Source organism: Xenopus tropicalis, chromosome 1, assembly GCF_000004195.4.
Source record: "Xenopus tropicalis strain Nigerian chromosome 1, UCB_Xtro_10.0, whole genome shotgun sequence".
In the NCBI taxonomy this organism is placed as follows: domain Eukaryota; kingdom Metazoa; phylum Chordata; class Amphibia; order Anura; family Pipidae; genus Xenopus; species Xenopus tropicalis.
This window is the reverse complement of record NC_030677.2, coordinates 156,875,974-156,894,734: the sequence shown is the minus strand read 5'-3', so window position 1 is coordinate 156,894,734 and position 18,761 is coordinate 156,875,974. Positions and strand designations below refer to the sequence as shown.

Sequence of the window (18,761 nt, the reverse complement as noted above, 5' to 3'; positions counted from 1 at the left end):
TGTTTGACCTTGCCTTTTGCTGACCTTCTAGCGAGCTCACCAAACGAGTGGATCTTTTCCCAATGTGCCCACCTAAAAGGGGGTAATATCGGACTAATTTGATCGTTTGGCCCTAAAGCAGCTAAAATATGCTCGTGTATGGCCACCTTTAAAGGAGAAGGAAAGGTAAAAATCATGGGGGGGAGGAGCCAAATGTTAGGCACCCCCCAGTGACTATAAACCATACCAGCCTGGGGTAGCTGCTGCAAGTGTTTCCTCTTTCTTCTGAATCCATGGGCTGGCGCATGGAGAAGAGGAGACACTCGCTTGCTGCAGGTACCCCGGGCTGATGCTGTTTTCTTCTCACAGGAGCACCAGCCCAGGGTAAAAGTTAAGTGATTAAAGTTACTGGGGGGTGCCTAACATTTTGGCACCCCCCCCCCCCAGTGACAGCCTTTAAAGGAGAAGGAAAGGCTAAGTCACTTGGGGGTGCCAAAATGTTAGGCACCCCCAAGTGACTTAGATCGCTTACCTTTTACCCCGGGCTGGTGCCCCTGTACGGAGAGAAGAGCACCAGCCTGGGGTAGCAGCGATTGCTTCCTCCTTCCTTTTCACTTGCGCGTGCATGCGCAGTACAGTGAAAAGCCGAACTTAAACAAGAAAGTCGGCTTTTCACTCTACTGCGCATGCGCCGGCCGACAGAAATTCAGTAATGCGCTGCTGCTAGTTTTTAAACGAGAAAAAAAGGTAAAAACTAAGTAAGCTTTATCAGAAAGGTCTACGTAGATACAGCCACATAAGCACTCACAGAAATGCTGCACTGACCTCTCTGTCAAAAGATTTCTTGTGTCTGTTTTCCTCTGCCAGAGACATGCAGCTCTCTCCCCAATCCTGCTCCCCCCTCCCTCAAGAATGCTAAGAACTCACTCTTCCCCCCCTTAGGAATGTGGATCTGAGCCAATCAGCAGGAAGCTTCCTCATAGTCTAACTAACTGAGCATGTATACTGGTCTGGGTGAGGCATTATGGGAACTTTCTTTACACAGCTCAGTGTTTTGTCTTCCTGTTTGGCTTCTGATCATCTAAACAGGTGAAATATGGGAAGACTTAAGGACACTATTGAGACAACTGAAGGTATGTCTGCTACTTGAGATTAACTCTTTATTAGCTTTTCCTTTTCCTTTAATCTATAGATGTCATTAAATCTTCATGCAAGAGAAGTAAGGCTTTCCAAATCAGATGGATTTTTGTTCATTGGATTATTGTACAGGTTTTAATTTTTTGGTACTTAGACTTCTGAATCTTGTTCCAGAAGTGGAAATATGCAAAAACTAATGCAGATTTAGAACGCTCAGGTTGTCCTGAAATTTTTTTAGTTTTCCTAGGTAAACTAAACATTTTTCCCTGGAGAAAGTTTGCTCCAGTTATGGACTTGCGGCAAATTTTCACATTCTGCCATTGGTGGATTGTTTCACGAAACGGGCAAAAAAATTGCAGTGGAAAAATTCACTGTGCGACAAAAGAAAAAATCACGTGCGTCATTGTGAAGTTTCGGAACAGATTCGCTCATCACTACTGAACATGGCTTTAAAGGAGAAAGAAAGGTAAAAACTAAGTAAGCTTTATCAGAAAGGTCTATGTAAATACAGCCATAAGCACTCACAGAAATGCTGCGCTGAGTTCTCTGTCAAAAGATTAGTTGTGTCTGTAATTCCTGTGCCAGAGACACGCAGCTTTCTGTTCTCTGCTATTTCCTGCTCCCCCCTCCCTCAAGAATGCTAAGAACTCACTCCCCCCCTTAGGAATGTGGATCTGAGCCAATCAGCAGGAAGCTGACTCATAGGGCCCGATTTACTAATCCATGAACGGATCGAAAGTGTCCGAATGCGTTTTTTTCGTAATGATCGGTATTTTGCGTTTTTTTAGTCGCCGTCGCGACTTTTTCGTAAATTGCTGCTACTTTTTCGTAGCCGTTACGACTTGCGTGAATTGTTGCGACTTTTTCGTAGCCGTCGCGGAAAAATCGGAAAGGTTTGCCCGCCGTTTACTAGTGCTCAATACAAAAAAGTTGCGACAATTCGCACAAGTCGTAACGGCTACGAAAAAGTCGCGACAATTCGCGCAAGTCGTAAAGGCTACGAAAAAGTCGCAACGGCGACGAAAACATCACAAAAAATACGAAAAAGTCGCAAAATATTTGTTTCCAATACGATTTTTTCCCATTCGGGATTCAGATTCATGGATTAGTAAATCAGCCCCATAGTCTTACTAACTGAGCATGTTCACTTGGTCTGGGTGTCTGTGCAGGAGTGAGGCATTATGGGAACTTTCTTTACACAGCTCAGCGTTTTTTCTTCCTGTTTGGCTTCAGATCTTCTGAACAGGTGAAATATGGGGAGACTTAAGGGCACTATTGAGAGAACTGAAGGTATGCCTGCAGCTTGACATTAACTCTTTACTAGCCTTTCCTTCTCCTTTAAAGAAAATATTTTGTTGGTAGCCTGACCTGATCTGGCTGTCAAAGAAAAAATCCTAATTGTATGCAATATTTCTTATTTCACTTGGAAAAGTAAGCATTTGTGTTTAAACAAATACATTTGAGAATATTATTTTTTTTATCATATCCATTTATTTAGAGAATTTGACTTTAATGATAGTTCCCATTTAATGTGTATGGCCACCTCACCAAATGATCTTATAACAAATAGCCAGAGTAAAGCAAACCTGCTGCTTTGCTAAGAATGGTAAAGAACTAAATGACATGTGCAAAGGTGACTATATCTGGTAAACCCGTGCATGATGCTACTGTACTTGAGCCCCCTTAGGTGAGTAACACAAATCACTGATATAAATTTCGAGTTGTTTGCATACTGAAAATCAACTTTAGTTTTAGATAATGGTGCCCTTTTAAAATCTCACTAATTTTGAGTATTCGCTGCTTTTATCAGGAGCATTTCTGTAAATACGTGTGTTTACGTTTTTTCTGGCACATTTCCTCGTTAATTTAGAAGTACGTATTGCCCCTCTGGTATTTCTTTACATAACACTGTCAGCACAGCAAAAGGTTAACATAAACATGGCATAAACCATAGAATTCCTTCCTGTGACACTTGGATGGCAGCAACCACCTTGTGATTGGCTAATGTATGCGCTTACTTTGTCGTTATTAGCACTCTCCGCACTTTCAATACAACAGGTAGAAAAAAAAAATATCGCACTAAAACATATGTACTAGTAATAAAAATAACATACACACATGTTATATTTAAAATAGAATAGGGTAATATTTTTTTGAACGGCGGATGAAAAAACACAGCCAGCTTGTCGAATCTGTAAAGGGAAAACAAGCGGAAGTGGTTGCGAAGCCATTTTGTCTGAGGTTATGTGAAGAGACGAAGGCCTTGCCTGCGTTTACCGTGATAAGTTCACGATGTATAGCGGAGCTAAGGGAAAGAAAAGCCGGAGCACCAGCAGCGGGAAATCGGCGGCAGTGGCAGAGCTTTTGGTTTTCGGTTACGCCTGCAAACTCTTCCGGGATGATGAGAAAGCCTTGTACCATGAGCAGGGGAGACACCTTATACCGTGGATGGGAGATTCCCAGATCATGATTGATAGGTCGGTTGGACTCTCATGAAAATAAGCACAAATCCACATGACCTAATCTTTGTTATATTACAGTGGCCGGCGTGAAACCATTTGCTGGCAGAGGGGCCTGTCCTATTAATAGGCAGCACTGGCAATTACATGTGCGTACATACAGACCTACCCATTCATGTGTCAAGCAGTCTGTGCTCCCAAAATGTGTATTAGAATCTCGTGTTATAGTTAGGCATGACATATTTTTAGCATGGATATGTACGATTGTATTAAAACATTTATTTGCCCAACTTTTTTTAATGGTTGTGGTACGTATAAATATATGTACACCTCAAATTACTTGACTGTAGGTTTCTTATTTGCCTTCAGGCAAGATTATTAAAGTCAGTCTATATGTAGTACTTGACTGAAAGAAAATGTTTGTTACAGGCCCCTCTAATAGCAAAGGAGTTAACGCCAATGGCCTCCAACACCAGGTATTCTGTTTTAATGAAACAAACCTGAATTCATGTTTCTGGTAAACAAATGCTACCTGAAAGTGTATATGTGTGTTTATTTCTATTCATACACTAGTGCAACATGTGTACGTAGAGCTTTATATAAGTTAAATTGTTTTAGGGCTAGTCATACCCTTCTATTAGAAAAAAAGACACTTAATTGGAGTTCGGTAGCCACAGTTGGAAACTGTTATCTGTCCCCTGTAATTGATAAATTTGCTTCTTTTTTGTTTTACCTGTTACACCCACAGTTTTGCCTTTTTAACTGGTTAACCCTTTTCAGTGAATTTGGGATTGTTGAGCTACTTCCTACCTGTCACTAAGTGAGTTTGTGTCAGTAAGCGCAACTGAATGTTGCATGTTTATATTTACATTAAAAGTAGTATGTTTTTAAGAAATGAAATTGATGTATCTTTTGTAACCTGGAAACATTTTTACTTGACATCCCTCCTACTCTATTCTAGTAGTTTTTTTTTTTTTCTTGAGTGCCTTTAAAAGTTAAAGCAATGTCATGTATTTGTTGGTTTTTGCATGACTTAGGATGCTATCATTAAAGGAACAGTAACACCAAAAAATGAAAGTGTATAAAAGTAACTAAAATATAATGTGCTACTGCCCTGCACTGGTAAAAGTTGTGTGTTTACTTCAGAAAGTCTACTATAATTTATATAAATAAGCTGCTATGTAGCCATGGAGGCAGCCATTCAAAGGAGAAAAGGCACAGGCACATAGCAGATAACAGATAAAACACTATTGTACTCTACAGAACTTATCTGTTATCTGCAATGTAACCTGTGCCTTTTTTCCAGCTTGAATGGCTGCCCCCGTGGCTACACAGCAGCTTATTATATAAACTATAGTAGTGTTACTGTAGCAAACACACCAGTTTTACCAGTGCAGGGCAACAGTGCATTATATTTTTATTACTTTAAAGCAGTGTTTTTCAACCTTTTTTGGGCAAAGGCACACTTGTTTCATGAAAAAAATCACGAGGCACACCACCATTAGAAAATGTTAAAAAATTTAACTCTGTGCCCAGCAGCAGTGCCCCCCTAGTACATTGGTGCCAAGAGCAGTGCCCCCCTAGTACATTGGTGCCCAGCAGCAGTGCCCCCCTAGTACATTGGTGCCCAGCAGCAGTGCCCCCCAGTACATTGGTGCCAAGAGCCAGCCCCCCTAGTACATTGGTGCCCAGCAGCAGTGCCCCCATAAGTCAGTGTGCCCCGTGGCCCCCCCTAATACATTGGTGCCCAGCAGCATTTTACTTCTGCTCTTCGGCGGCTTCAGCAGCATCTTCCCCTCACGCGCGCCGCCTCTGCACTTCTGCCTACACGCGACCGCACACAGGCCCTTTTATAACGTTGCGCCCCGTCCGTACTGACGTCACCCGTACACACGAGGCGCAACCAATGACAGGGCCCGGATTTTATTAAAGGGGCCCCTTTGAAAGTAAAAGTTGCGGCCCTGCCTACGGCACACCAGGCAAGTGTGCCGCGGAACAGCGGTTGAAAAACGCTGCTTTAAAGCTCTTTCATTTTTTTGGTATTACTGTTCCTTTAAAGGAGAAGGAAAGGCATTTTACTGCATTTTACTGCGTTTTATTACCATACCTGAGTAAACAGCTTTAGAACTTTCTCCATTTGCTTAATATAGCAGCTGCCATTTAAAGGGGACATGTCACCCACACATAAAAAGTTGTATAATAAAAGTCCTTTGAAGATTAAACATGAAACCCAAAATCTTCTTTTAATTAAATCATCTATACCTGTTATAAATGTATTTAAAAATCTGAGCTGCTCAGATTTTTAAAGGAGACATATCCTATAAAAATTAAGAAGGTGCCAGTGAATTATACTCCTCTAAATATATAAGGATTGTGCTTAAAAAAAGTTGTATTTCAGACTGTTTTATTGAGAAACTCCACTAAAACCTCACTATTCCCACCCATCTGTCCCACTTCCTGTTGGCTGAATTCTCTGGATGTGCAGGGGGGCCGGCAGCTCTCTACACTGCACTGTAGGATAGGAACCAATCAACAGCTAGGCTGAACTGATAGGGAACTGAAGTCTTTCTGTGCTTGTGTGAGTGCAGGGCTGTTATTGGCTCTCCCGCTCCTGCTGTGCTTCTGGCAGGGACCGTTGGGACACGCCCACCCTTCATTTCAAACATGGTCAGAGAAGTAATAGGTTCTATAGGGAGCTCCAATAAAGGGGCCATTTTTATAGATAGGATTTATTTTTAGCACAAAGTGTAACCAGCACCATATATTATTCATAATTGCGTACAATATTAGGGTTTTTCCCATTTATCCAATATGTCTCCTTGGAGAATGCAAGTCAAAATTTAAAAAGCATACTGCCCAATAGTCCTCCTATTGTTTAGTAAAAACGCTACACTTTTGGCTCACCTAATCAAATATTTACTCAGTCACACTTACGTCACATTTTCTATCTGTTTTCTTGAACAGGCAGCCATCTTTAAAAAGGTATTCTCCCTTCCTTTCCCTCCTTGCTTCATACTGTACATGTGTTACATTCCCCCCCTTCCCCCCCCCCGGCAGATCCGCTCCTGATTGGCTGGTGGGCATGTGTAGCTCAGAACAGGAGACAGGATCAAGTTACACAAATGTGCTTTGCTACTGAGGGCTGTAGGCAGCCTACAGGAAGAGGAGAGAGATTTCAGTGATGTCACTGTATTCTTCACACTGCTGTAGGCTGCCAGCACTATATCTCAGAGAAGCAAGCAGGGATCTGGGAATTTAGATATGCAGTAAGTACTTAAAAAGAATGCCTTTAGACTTACTTTTAATTTATATTAACCTTTCCTTGTCCTTTAATAACAATTACTTTAACTTTCTATTCAGCACTTCCTATACATCACCCAGATGGCAAATGCATAAGATTTTGGGGGATACAAAGCTTGCCTTAATAACAGTGCACACAAAATGGTGCCGGCCTGCTGGCTGTAACTACTAATTCCAAGACTGAAGGGAAAATATATTCAATAATATGAAATAGTGTAAGTAAAGTTTATTTTGTTCTACTAACCTGATTCAGAGGGATTTGGAATTATTTCTTAGGGTGACAGGTCCCCTTTAAGTAACTTTCTTGCCTGCAGTCTAGCCATTATAGCTCAGATCACACATTCCTAAGGGAGGTGGATGGGGTGGGGGGAGCAGGATAGAGGAGAGAACTGTGCAGACTCTGGCCACAAGAATTAAGGATGTTTCTGGGAGAGGAAGTCAGACACTGGAACATCATTTTTACAAAAAGAGACAAGAAATCTTGTGTTTATATTGATAGGGTACTCAGTGCAGCACTACTGTAAGTGCTTAAGGCTTTATTTACATAGACCTTTCTGATAAAGCTTACTTAGTTTTTACATTTCCTTCTCCCCCCCCGTGCAGAATCACATTATTGCCTACTAGAATGTTGGTATATGGGTTGTAAGAGCTGTTGATGAAACTGTGCACAACTGTCAGAAGGAATGTAAAAGGAATTGCTGCATGTAGCAAAGCTATTTCAGGCCAGTCATGCAAATCATTTTCCATGTAGTCAACCAAATCCCATTATACATTGGAGAGTGGTTTTCATAGGAATTAGATCCTATCAGTCTATCCAAGGATCCCCTTAATTTGGATAATGCCTGTGGCAGTTGCATCAAATGCAATTTGCTTTTTTTCTTGTAGAATGCAATTAACTGTAACTGATGCCTAAAGTTCTTGATGCATGGTTATCAGAAACATACTGTAACAGTGACAAGTATGTACACCACTATCTCTTTAATCTCGTATGATAATTGGTCTTATTGATAGTACATTCTATTGAAGCTGTAAAAAAAGCTAATGATTTAAATGGACTTTATACTGATAAGTTATATACTTAAGGGCTCTGGCACACGGGGAGATTAATCGCCCGCGAAAATGTAAGTCGCTGGTGGGATGGCACACGCTGCGCAGGCGATTTGCCGAAATCGCGCCACCGCGTGTGCCATCCCACCGGCGACTTACATTTTCGCCGGTGGGATGGCAACTGATGGCAACTCGGAGATTAGTCACCCGCGAACAGGGAGATTTGTTGCGGGCGACTAATCTCCCCGTGTGCCAGAGCCCTAAATGTAACTATACTTGTATATAACTTGTAATATCAAGGGTCTGCAGAAGTGCAGTTCCAAAAGTTAGAAAAAGTACGATTTTTTTTCCATTCGTACTTATTCGGACTGTAATGAATGGGCCCCCTATGTGTTTACTCACTATACTGTATATGTTTTTATGTGAATTGCTGCAGAAAAGTATAATGTGTGTATAATGATCGGAAGTCAAAGAAGAATTGTACAGAGGACCATACAACTTTTTGGCTTAAATCCACCATGTAGGATGCCACTTATATATTGCTGAACCTTACAGAATATTTATTAGATGTTTGTTATTTCCTTGTCAGTCACTTCTTATAATATAACTTTGATATTGTATTCTTAGAAGATATTATTGTGAAAGTCTTCCAGCTAAAGATGGTGGGTTTCTAATTTATGGGTTGGTGCTTCCTTCAAAAGTTAATTCAGTTGCTGGATAACCATCTCTCATCTGTATTTTTTGGTTGCAAATCTTTTCCAAAATTCTTCAGAAATTGTTTAACGTTTTTCTCATCAGTCTCTGAATTATCACTTACAAAATATACCTACCGGTACTTATTTTTATACAGACCAAACTAGACCATTTCTAAAGAATTAAAAATAGATAGTTTAAATATTTTTTGTAAATAGTTAGATATGCAATATGATCCATACATTTTACTTACATCTCCTCTAAGCCATGTACACACTCACTGGATATATTTATACTGAAAATGAAGATGCCCTATCTTTTTGCTATGGATTATAGTTTAGATGCGTACCTAACCTACTGAGCTAGGGTTGCCCCAAATCAGATCAATGTAGAGTAGCTTATTAAATTATCTTAAGCAGTGTAGGTTTAACATTGCAACCTCATTAAGGAGGAAATGTTAGAGACAATGTATCCCTGCATATGAATGCCTGCTGTTACTGTACATATACATTTTCAGGAGTTTGTTCCAAAACATGAACTTCAGCTTGACCTCATTAATTTTAAGAGTACATGGTTGAAGGTTTACTCATTTGTAAAACACTGTGTTCCCTGTTTTTTTAGTTTTGTTTTATAATAATGCACAGGAGGAAATTTTCATCAATGGACTGTCCTTCTCTGACATCTTTGGAGAGCCATTTATTTATGAGTTTGTTTTTTTATTTTAAATGTGTAAAGGAGGCGAAGGAAATTAACATTTGTTTATCAGTCCTCATATGTTTTAAAGTAAAGTGGCTTTGTTTTTAAATTCTAACAATGCTATGGGAACAATAAAGTCATCAATATTTTATCTATGCACTACTGGTTTATTTTTTTCCCATCAGATGACCCGTCTGCTATCAAACCGTAAATTATATAAATAATCCCTTTAGCCATTGATTTATTTAATTGTTCTCTTTTTAACAGCTTTGGTGCCCTTGTTGGAAAAAAAATATATAGCAAATAAACAATGGATTTGTTTTGGAGATTTTTTGTGAAGTTTGTAAATTGTTTTGTATATAGCATGTTCTGTAGTTTGTAGCAAATGTAAAATTTATATATATTATATTAGATAAAATATTAGTGTAATGACATATGGGTCATATTGTATCAGGTGGAGAAACTGCCCTGTGTGTGCTCCTAGTATTAGGGGGAGATTTACTAAGGCACGAACGATTCAAATGCGTCCGAATGCGTTTTTTTCGTAATGTGCGGGTTTTTTGCGACAATTTTGTCGCCGTCGCAACTTTTTCATATCTTGCGTGAATTTTTCGTCGCCGTCGCGACTTTTTCGTACTTTGTGACAATTTTGCGACAAATTCGTATTGTCGCGCTGAGTACGAAAGTTTCGGATTCATTCAAGCTTCGGTATCGTTACTTTCCTTGGGCCAGGTTGGAGCTGCCATTTATTCCTCTGTGAGGCTTCCAAAATCATGCAAAGTCGGAAAGGTTTTTCCGCCGTTTACGATCGTTCAATACAATAAAGTTGCAACGGCGACTAAAAAGTCGCAAAATTTTCGTTTCCAATCCAAATTTTTGCCATTCGAATTTGTGCTTTGGTAAATTTGCCCCTTAGAGTTATCAGAGGGTAGAAACACTCTAATCTAGAGAGTAGTTAATGGTGCGTGTGTGTGTTTTTTTTTGTTTTTGTTTTTTAATGTGAAGTTGGAAATGACATATCGGTTGAAGAAAAATGCTTATGTTGTGCAAAAACTAATTATTTACATTTTGTATATGAGAGGAATGCTTTTCACCACCCTACAGTTCTGCAATTAATAGCTATAAAAGGCTGCGGCTTCCTAAACTGGGGATTATTACACATGCAGGACAACTCCTGCACTTTCCCATTGCTGTTGGTGGAAAGCATTCTGTAGCTAGTCTTGCTTTTCATGAAAGTAGCAATAGTCAAACTCTTAGTCGTAATGTTCTGTTTTTCGAGTGTCCATGGAGTGTTCCCACGTTTAGTTTTCCTCATCAAGTGATATGACAGTATCCTTTGCGTTGTGTGGATATAGCTGGGCAGTACAAATGTATGATAAGCTATTTTGCAATACTTGCAGCTTGCTTAGAAGGACATTAAATAAAACTATTATATATGAATAGACTTCTCTTGATTACTAAGACTGTTGCTTAAAAAAAAAAACACTTGGTGGAACTTTCATAAGTACTAACCAGCTGGCATGAGAGGTGCACTGCCCCAGCTCTTTTTTCTTAAAATAACATTTTAATCATTATAATGATTTGGTGTTCTTCACATTTCATACATCTCAGTTTGTTACTGTAAGGGTGGTTTAGGTATGTGTAAGTCAGTGGAATCTCGCAGCTGACATCCAGGCAAGGTTTCATGCAGTAGCTTATCTGTAGTTTAGGCTGTACAGGATCTCTTGTTGACTTGTAACCATTGTTGAATATTGTTAGGTCAGTTGCTCTGTAATGACCAGAGTGTAGTGTGCCTGCAAACTGGCAACTGTATTTGAGCAGCATTTACTTTTACTGCAGTCATTCTCACCTCAGCCTTAAAAGAACCACTGTACCATAATTTTGTATTTAGTGTAATGGCAGCATTCAAAGCAGAAAAGCTATTTCCATTTAGACTATTTTTGTTATTGTCTTTCGAAGTTTATGGTTTATCTTGCTGTTGTAGTCTTGGCTAAAGGTGGCCATACACAGGCAAATTTCAGCTGATGATTTGGATCCTTTAAACTCAGCAGCTCATCTGCCTGTGTATGGGTCCCCCCAAACCAGCATACCTAAAAGATCCAGATCTCTATTGGGTAGGTTTTCTCATCAGATCGGGGACCACATTGGCTTAGTCTGACGGCACCTATGCACCTATTTAGTGGCCTCTCCAAACGAGCGGATGGCAACATCTATAGTCACCTTAAACTTCAGTTGTTCTTAGCCTTGATTACCTTCCCTAGTCTTCCAGTAGTGGAGCAATTCCCTTACAAGCGATTTGCAGAAGGCATGGCCTCAACGTTTTTAGGTGTAACCAACCTAGATTTAGCCAGTGAGGGGATACTAGCTACACAGAGAGAGAGAGAGAGCGCAGTGTGGTTTACCATGTGTAGATTTGTATTTAGGCTGCAGTATTTAAAACTGGTTGTTTCAGTTATAAGAGCTATGGTAGAAAACCAAACTATAAAAATTGAGCATTGCTGTTTTTTTTTTTTTTAAAGATTTCACAGTGATTATAATTTGTGCCACTAGCTTTAAAAATCCTGGCAGCACCTAGTATCGGTACCCTTAACATATACACAGATTCATTACTTAAAGATAAATTAATCAAGTTGGACATGTTGGAATTTCAATAGTTAAATCCTGAGGCCTCATCTGTCAGACATTTATAGGGAATCTGGTCAGAACTTGCAAGTGATTTACAGGCGCATTGGGTGACAACATTTACCAGAGTGACCTGTGGGTGAACACAATTTTGCATTTTGCAATTTTCCAAATATCATTTTGAATGCTAACATGTTCTTGCTGTGCAATTACATTTTAGGTCCATAATTTTCACCCACTGAGTTTTAGCAAATGTGGTCCCAGTGTATTAAATTGCATTTGTTTGTGATGAATTATTGAAAATCTTTGCCAGCTTTTTACTGTTTTCATCAGAATACCATAATTTTAATTAATTACATTGACTTTTGTTTGCATTAATGGATATAGTGAATTATTATACTTTTATACTGATCAAAAGCCTTTGAGGTATGTTAGCTTATGGTGGATTTACATGTTTGAAATTGCGTGGTTGATTTTCTGTGGGGTTTTTTTTTGTTGTTTTTATTCTTATCAATATGTGGTATTTGGGAAATGTAAAAAGAATTTATTTTTGGTTGGCTACATACTAATAATGCATTCCCTCCTCAAGCTGTAAATAAGGGGCATTCGCATCCAGACCCCACATAATTACTGGTGGGTTCTATGTATATTTGGTCACACATTGAAAAACCTCTCTTTGTACATCTGGTAATGCACAGGCTTATACTCTCTGCCAGCTTGTGCCAAACTTGTTTTAGATCCGTTGTTATCCCATTGTTTTGAACACCTGGAACCGATAACATCATGTGACTCGAGGAGGCATTGACTCCTGGTCATGCTACATGTGTCCACAATTTCTTGTGCTATTTGGGATCGGAACATTGTATATTTGACAGTACACAGTCAGTTTGGGCAGAAATGTCTCGGTATAGGTAAAGGATTACTCTTTACTGCAGAGTCAGCACTTTATATTTCTGATTACTGCTATCTTTCACCTGTTTGCTGGTTTCTGGAACTTTGATTCAAAATGAATCAGAGTAGCAATTTGTAATAAATGACAGTGTTCTCTTTTGAACGTATTCGGACACTTTATCTTATGTTCAGCTATATTGTTTCTCGTCATCTGACTTTTGGGGGGGGGCGGGTTTGTAAAAATGCAGGCTTCATGCGCATCTTGTTTTCACATTCGAAGGTAATTTGATTTTTTAGACTAACTTGAATTTCCATATGGATGAATCTGAATCGCATCAAATAAAATATCAGGCTTAAATGGTTAATGCGGTTGTTTTAACATAGTGCAACTTTAGTCAAATGTAAAGGAACAGTAACATCAAAAAATGAAAGTGTATCAAAGTAATTAAAAAATTTTGTACTATTGCCCTGCACTGGTAAATGTTCTTTGTTTGCTTCAGAAACCCTACTATAGTTTATATAAACAAAATTGCTGTGTAGCCATGGGGGCAGCCATTCAAATTGAAAAAAGTATAAAAGGCACAGGTAACATAGCAGATAATGGATAACTTATCCTTTATCTGCTATGTAACCTGTTCCTTTTCTCCTTTTTTTTTTTTAGCTTGAATGACTGCCCCCATGGCCTTCACAGCAGCTTATTTAAATAAACTATAGTAATCTTTCTGAAGTAAAGACACAACTTTAACCAGTGCAGGGCAACTGTACATTACATTATAATTACTTTAAAACATTTTCAGTTCTTGGTGTTACTGTTCTTTTACCCATTTGTCCCTAAAATAGAGTGATAGAAAGGAATATCTTCTCCGCCCCCCCCCCCCCCCCCCCCCCCCATGTTCCAGGCACACATGAGCTGTAAAACCCACTAAGTTGGGATGAAAGACACTGCTATGAAAACCATACAGAATGCATATATTAGGGATGCACCAAATCCAGAATTTGGTTCAGGATTTGGCCAAGATTCTTCCCTTTTTTTTTTTTTTTTTTTTTTTTTTTTTTTAGCACGATTCGGCCAAATCCAGGATCCTGGCCAAATCCTTAAAATCATGGGACTTTTCATCGCATAAACACAGAATTTGAACATTTTTTCACTGTGCTGCACATGTGGTTCATTTTTCCCTTTGCTAGCGTAACTTGCATATGCAAATTAGTATTTGGTTTGGTATTCAGCCTTTTGCTGGGACCCCCAAATCCCAAAAAGTGGATTTGGTACGTCCCTAGCATATATGTATATAATTATGATAGGGAGATAGTTGTAAGTCAGTAATTGATAGCATGTGTATTGTTATGGATGCATTGCTTTAGGGCTGTCAACATACTTTTTTGTTCCTCAGGTTACTTTTTTTGTTCCTCCGTTTGAAAACTGATTCAGGCCAAAATAACAGTTAAAAAAAGTTGTCCTGCGAAATTAGCTAATTCCTTGCTTTTCCTTTTATAAAGCCTCCTTACACTGCCACATGTATGTTCCTGTTGCCTTGTATGTGTGTGTCTCTCTACTACATAACCAGAACTTATTTCTCCAGCCATTTGGCTATGGGTCGAGCCTAGCCATGATTTTACCACCAGGAGATCTACGTTTCTGTGGTGAAGATCTCTGATGAGAGATGCGGACCAGCAGAAAGAAGCCAGAAAATTTCGAGCGTTTGGGTCTTGCGGATAGGTATTTATGTGTTCGGGTTCGTGTGAATGTAAACTTTGAGTTTCCAAACCCCTGAAACATTTAAATACTGATTGGTTGAATCGCATAACGGTAAGCACTTAATTAAGCACTATGTCTGGCATTAGAATTGCCAGCTAATCAAATACAGAAGTGAAACCTATTAAGGACCAGTACTGTTAACTATTACATTCCCAGTCTACTGGTAATTTGGAACTTTCCAAGAACTGACATAAATAAAACCCTTTACTTCCCAAAAAGTTTTCCTATTCTACCACAAGTTAAAAGCAGGCAGGTAAGTTGCTGATCTAAATTAAAATACCTTTCACTGACCATTTTACTTCATGTTGCAGGTATGATGGACGGGGTCACTTACATGACCTCTCCGAATATGATGCAGAACACAATTCCTGGAACAGAAACTATAATCTATCTGAAGAAGAGGCTCGTATAGAGGCACTTTGTGATGAAGAGAGGTATTTAGCGTTGCATACGGACTTGCTTGAAGAGGAAGCAAGGCAAGGTACAGCACCAGTTACAAAATAGAACAAGATTGCCCCCTGCTATAAGCTGAACAGTTAATCATTTTTGTTCTTATTTTATACTCACTCTTTCTGATATTATCTGTTTAACAGTACCCAATGGAATGGAAAACAGCTGTCTGAATGTGGACTACAGGATAGTTTATTTGTAGAGAATCTCTGACCTTGCCCAGCATATCAGGGCAGTGGAATACAAAAAAAGACCCTAAATGCAATGTGCCACAGTGCATTAAATTATCAGGAAAAGTAATTTCCCATTTTTTTCCTGTTCTTTAATTGCAAAAAGGAAAACTTCCTATTACACTCTATACTTATGCGCTTCTGTTAATTTTAAGCAAATGCTTAGAGCATTGATTTTTATTTTTTCCAGATTATTTTTTCATTTTCATGATTTTAATACCTGTTTATATATTTATTCAAGAGGAAGAATATAAGCGGTTAAGTGAAGCTTTGGCTGAGGATGGTACCTACAACACTGTGGGCTTTCAGTATAGTGATTATTATGACCCTTCACAGCCCACTGAAGAAGAGGAACCACAAAAGGACAAAGATGACAAAGGTATATTTGTTTTGCCAGAAATGTTTTTGAATTCCTTTCTTTTAATATGTCTTCCATGGACAGTAAGGACCAGTTACACCAGAAAATTAAAGTGTTTTAAATAATTTAAATATAATGTACTGCTTCCCTGCACTGTTCTTACACAGTTCTTATTTAATTTTCAAATTTCGCATGGGGCTAGCCATATTCTTTATTTCCCAGGGTGCCACAGCCATGTGACTTGTGCTCTGATAAACTTCCGTCACACTTTACTGCTGCGATGCAAGTTGGAGTGATATCACCCCCCTCTCTTCCCCCACAGCAGCCGATCAGCAAAACAATGGGAAGGTAGCAAGATAGCAGCTCCCAATAGATATCAGAATAGCATCTATAGTAAGAAATCAAGTCTGGCTTGGGACTCCTCCAGTTAGTGTGAAGACACACGGAGCTACTAGTAGCAGCTACTTGTCACATCTACAAAAATAGACAATGCTGATCATTTAATGATAACTACATTGTAACATAGTAAGTCACTTGCTAAGAAGCCATCCAGCCCCTTCTTAAAGCTATATAATGTATCGGCCAGTACAACTGATTCTGGGAGGGAATTCCACAACTTCACAGCTCTCAAAGTAAACAAAAACCTTTCCGAATATTTAAATAGAGCCTCCCTTCTAAACAGAGTGGGTGCCCTCGTGTCCGTTGGAAGGACCTACTGGTAAATAAAGCATTAGAAAGGTTATTATATGATCCCCTTATATATGTCACCTTTTAAGCATCTCTTCTTAAGTGTTAACAGACCCAACTTGGAAAGTCTTTCTTCATAACTGAGACTTTCCATACCCTTTACCAGTTTAGTTGCCCTTTTCTTGACCCTCTCTAATTTAATAATGTCCCATTTGAGCACTGGAGACCAAAACTGAGCAGCTTATTCTATATGGAGCCTTACCAGCACTCTGGAAAGGGGAAGAATAACCCCCTCCTCCCGTGAATCTATACCCCTTTTAATAAATCTCAAAACCTTGCTTGCCCTTGCAGCTGCTGCCTGGCATTGTTTGCTACAGCCAAGTTTATTATCTACAAGGACTCCAAGGTCCTTCTCCATTATGGATTTGCCTAGTGCCATTAAGGGTATAAGTTGCTTGCATATTTTTACATCCCAGGTGCATGACCTTACATTTATCCACATTAAATCTCATCTGCCACTTAGCCGCCCAGATTGCCAGTTGGTCAAGATCCTGCTGCAAGGATGCCACATCCTGGATAGAATTGACTGGTCTGCAGAGTTTTGTGTCATCTGCAAACACTGATACATTGCTTTTAATACCCTCCCCTAAGTCATTTATGAACAAGTTAAACAAAAGCGGACCCAGTACAGAACCCTGAGAGACACCACTGAGAACCTTACTTCAAGTAGAGAATGTACCATTAACAACCACCCTCTGTACCCGATCCTGTAGCCAGTTTTCTATTCATGTGCAAAAGACTTCACTGAGGCCAATAGACATCAAGCAGTCTGTTAAATAGTATTTGTTCCTTATGACAAATTAACAATTACACATCACTTTGGATTTCTCTATACAGAACTAGCAATAACAGCAGTAAATACCTCACTGGAACTGCCTTATTTAGGTACTATGGGTTGGAGGGTATTATCTTTGTATTGTCACCAGTTCTGGTATTTTTCCCTAATGGAATTGGATGGTGAACCTTTTTATGTTCACCTCAAAGGGCCAGGACACAAGAAAGATAAATGTTTGTATAGACATGTATAGATTGTGTAAAGTATTTCTTATTTTGTGTATGAAAGCTTTTCTTTTTTTATGTTGAGAGCTGTGAATGACATTTGACCTCTCCTTTACATCACTTGAATATTAAAACCATTGTATTCTGCATAAATATTTTTTTTATTCTTTAGTTAAAGGTATTCTGTCATGGGAAAACATTTTTTTACAAAACGTGTCAGTTTATAGAGCTTCATCAACAGAATCCTGCATTTAAACTGTTTTTCAAAAGAGCAAACTGATTTTTATTTTATATTTATTATTGAAATTTGACATAGGGCTAGATGTATTCTTAGCTTCCCAGGTGCCATCAGTCATGTGCTCTAATAAAGTTTAGTCACACTTTACTGCTGCACTGCAAGTTGGAGTGATATTACCCCCCCAAGCAGCCGATCAATAGAACAATGAGCAGGTAGCAAGATACATGTATGGCTAAAAATGCTCTCATGCCGCACCTAGAGGTAAATATGAGGATAGCACTTCAAGGCTGGCTCCTGAAAAGCTCCGAATGAATCCGGCACAATGCAGAGATGGCTGCCTACACACCAAAATTACAGCTAGAAAAATACATTTATTGGTTCAAGAATTAACATTTTAAACGGTCAATTATTTGCTATGTAAATAATATAGTAATAAACTGAACCATAAAATCATGGCAGAATTCTTTTTAATTAAGTTAATTTTCAGTCTAAAAATAGCACCATAATAAGCACTGTATCCAAGATAATTTTATTTTTGGACAATTTACTGTCCCTTTAAAGCCGGCCATACACGCACCATTGTACGAAACCTCGGGCAAGTTAAAAGCTTTTGATTGGGCGCTGAAGATGCCTGAGCAAAATCTAAGTTTAGGGCTGAATCAGCAGGTGGAGGTTGAATTTCTATTGTTTTTACCTCTATGTCTGACAATTCAGCCCTGAATGTCAAAGGAGGGTGGGAACGATCTTTCCTGCGAGCAATGGCAACCTTTGGATACATTTTGTACTAGAGAACTGTAGCTGAAGTGTGCATTTATGTTCACCACAGTTAGTTATTTGTGGCTTACTGGGTTAATTCAAGTGGAAATTCTGTTCTGTCTTAAGCTAATGTCATATACAGGTGTGGGATCCCTTCTCCAGAAACCCGTTAACCAGAAAGTTCCGAATTACTGAAAGGCAGTCTCCCATAGATTCCATTATAAGAAAATAATTCTAAATTTTAAAAATTTTCTTTTCTCTGTAGTAATAAAACACTACCTTGTGCTTCATCCCAACTAAGATATAATTACTCCTTATTGGAGGCAAAACAATCCTATTGGGTTTAAATGAATGTATAAATTATTTTTTAGTAGACTTGGTAGGCATGGAAAGCTAAATTATG

At 39.0% G+C, this 18,761-nt stretch overlaps 1 protein-coding gene across 3 annotated transcripts in view; it reads left to right on the top strand.

Annotated features, from left to right (window-relative positions):
- The first annotated feature begins 3,326 nt into the window (after positions 1-3,326).
- sfswap (splicing factor SWAP) overlaps positions 3,327-18,761 on the top strand; it is a 57,197-nt gene continuing 41,762 nt past the window's right edge. For 2 of the 3 annotated variants that reach the window (XM_004910552.4, XM_004910551.4), the window contains exons 1-3: positions 3,327-3,593; positions 14,892-15,061; positions 15,502-15,639. In XM_004910552.4, the coding sequence (XP_004910609.2) occupies positions 3,409-3,593; positions 14,892-15,061; positions 15,502-15,639 (493 nt within the window). In that variant the 5' untranslated portion in view covers positions 3,327-3,408. Of the gene's footprint in view, positions 3,594-14,404; positions 14,542-14,891; positions 15,062-15,501; positions 15,640-18,761 lie in introns of all 3 variants that reach the window. The other variant, XM_012969267.3, reaches the window with a different exon arrangement.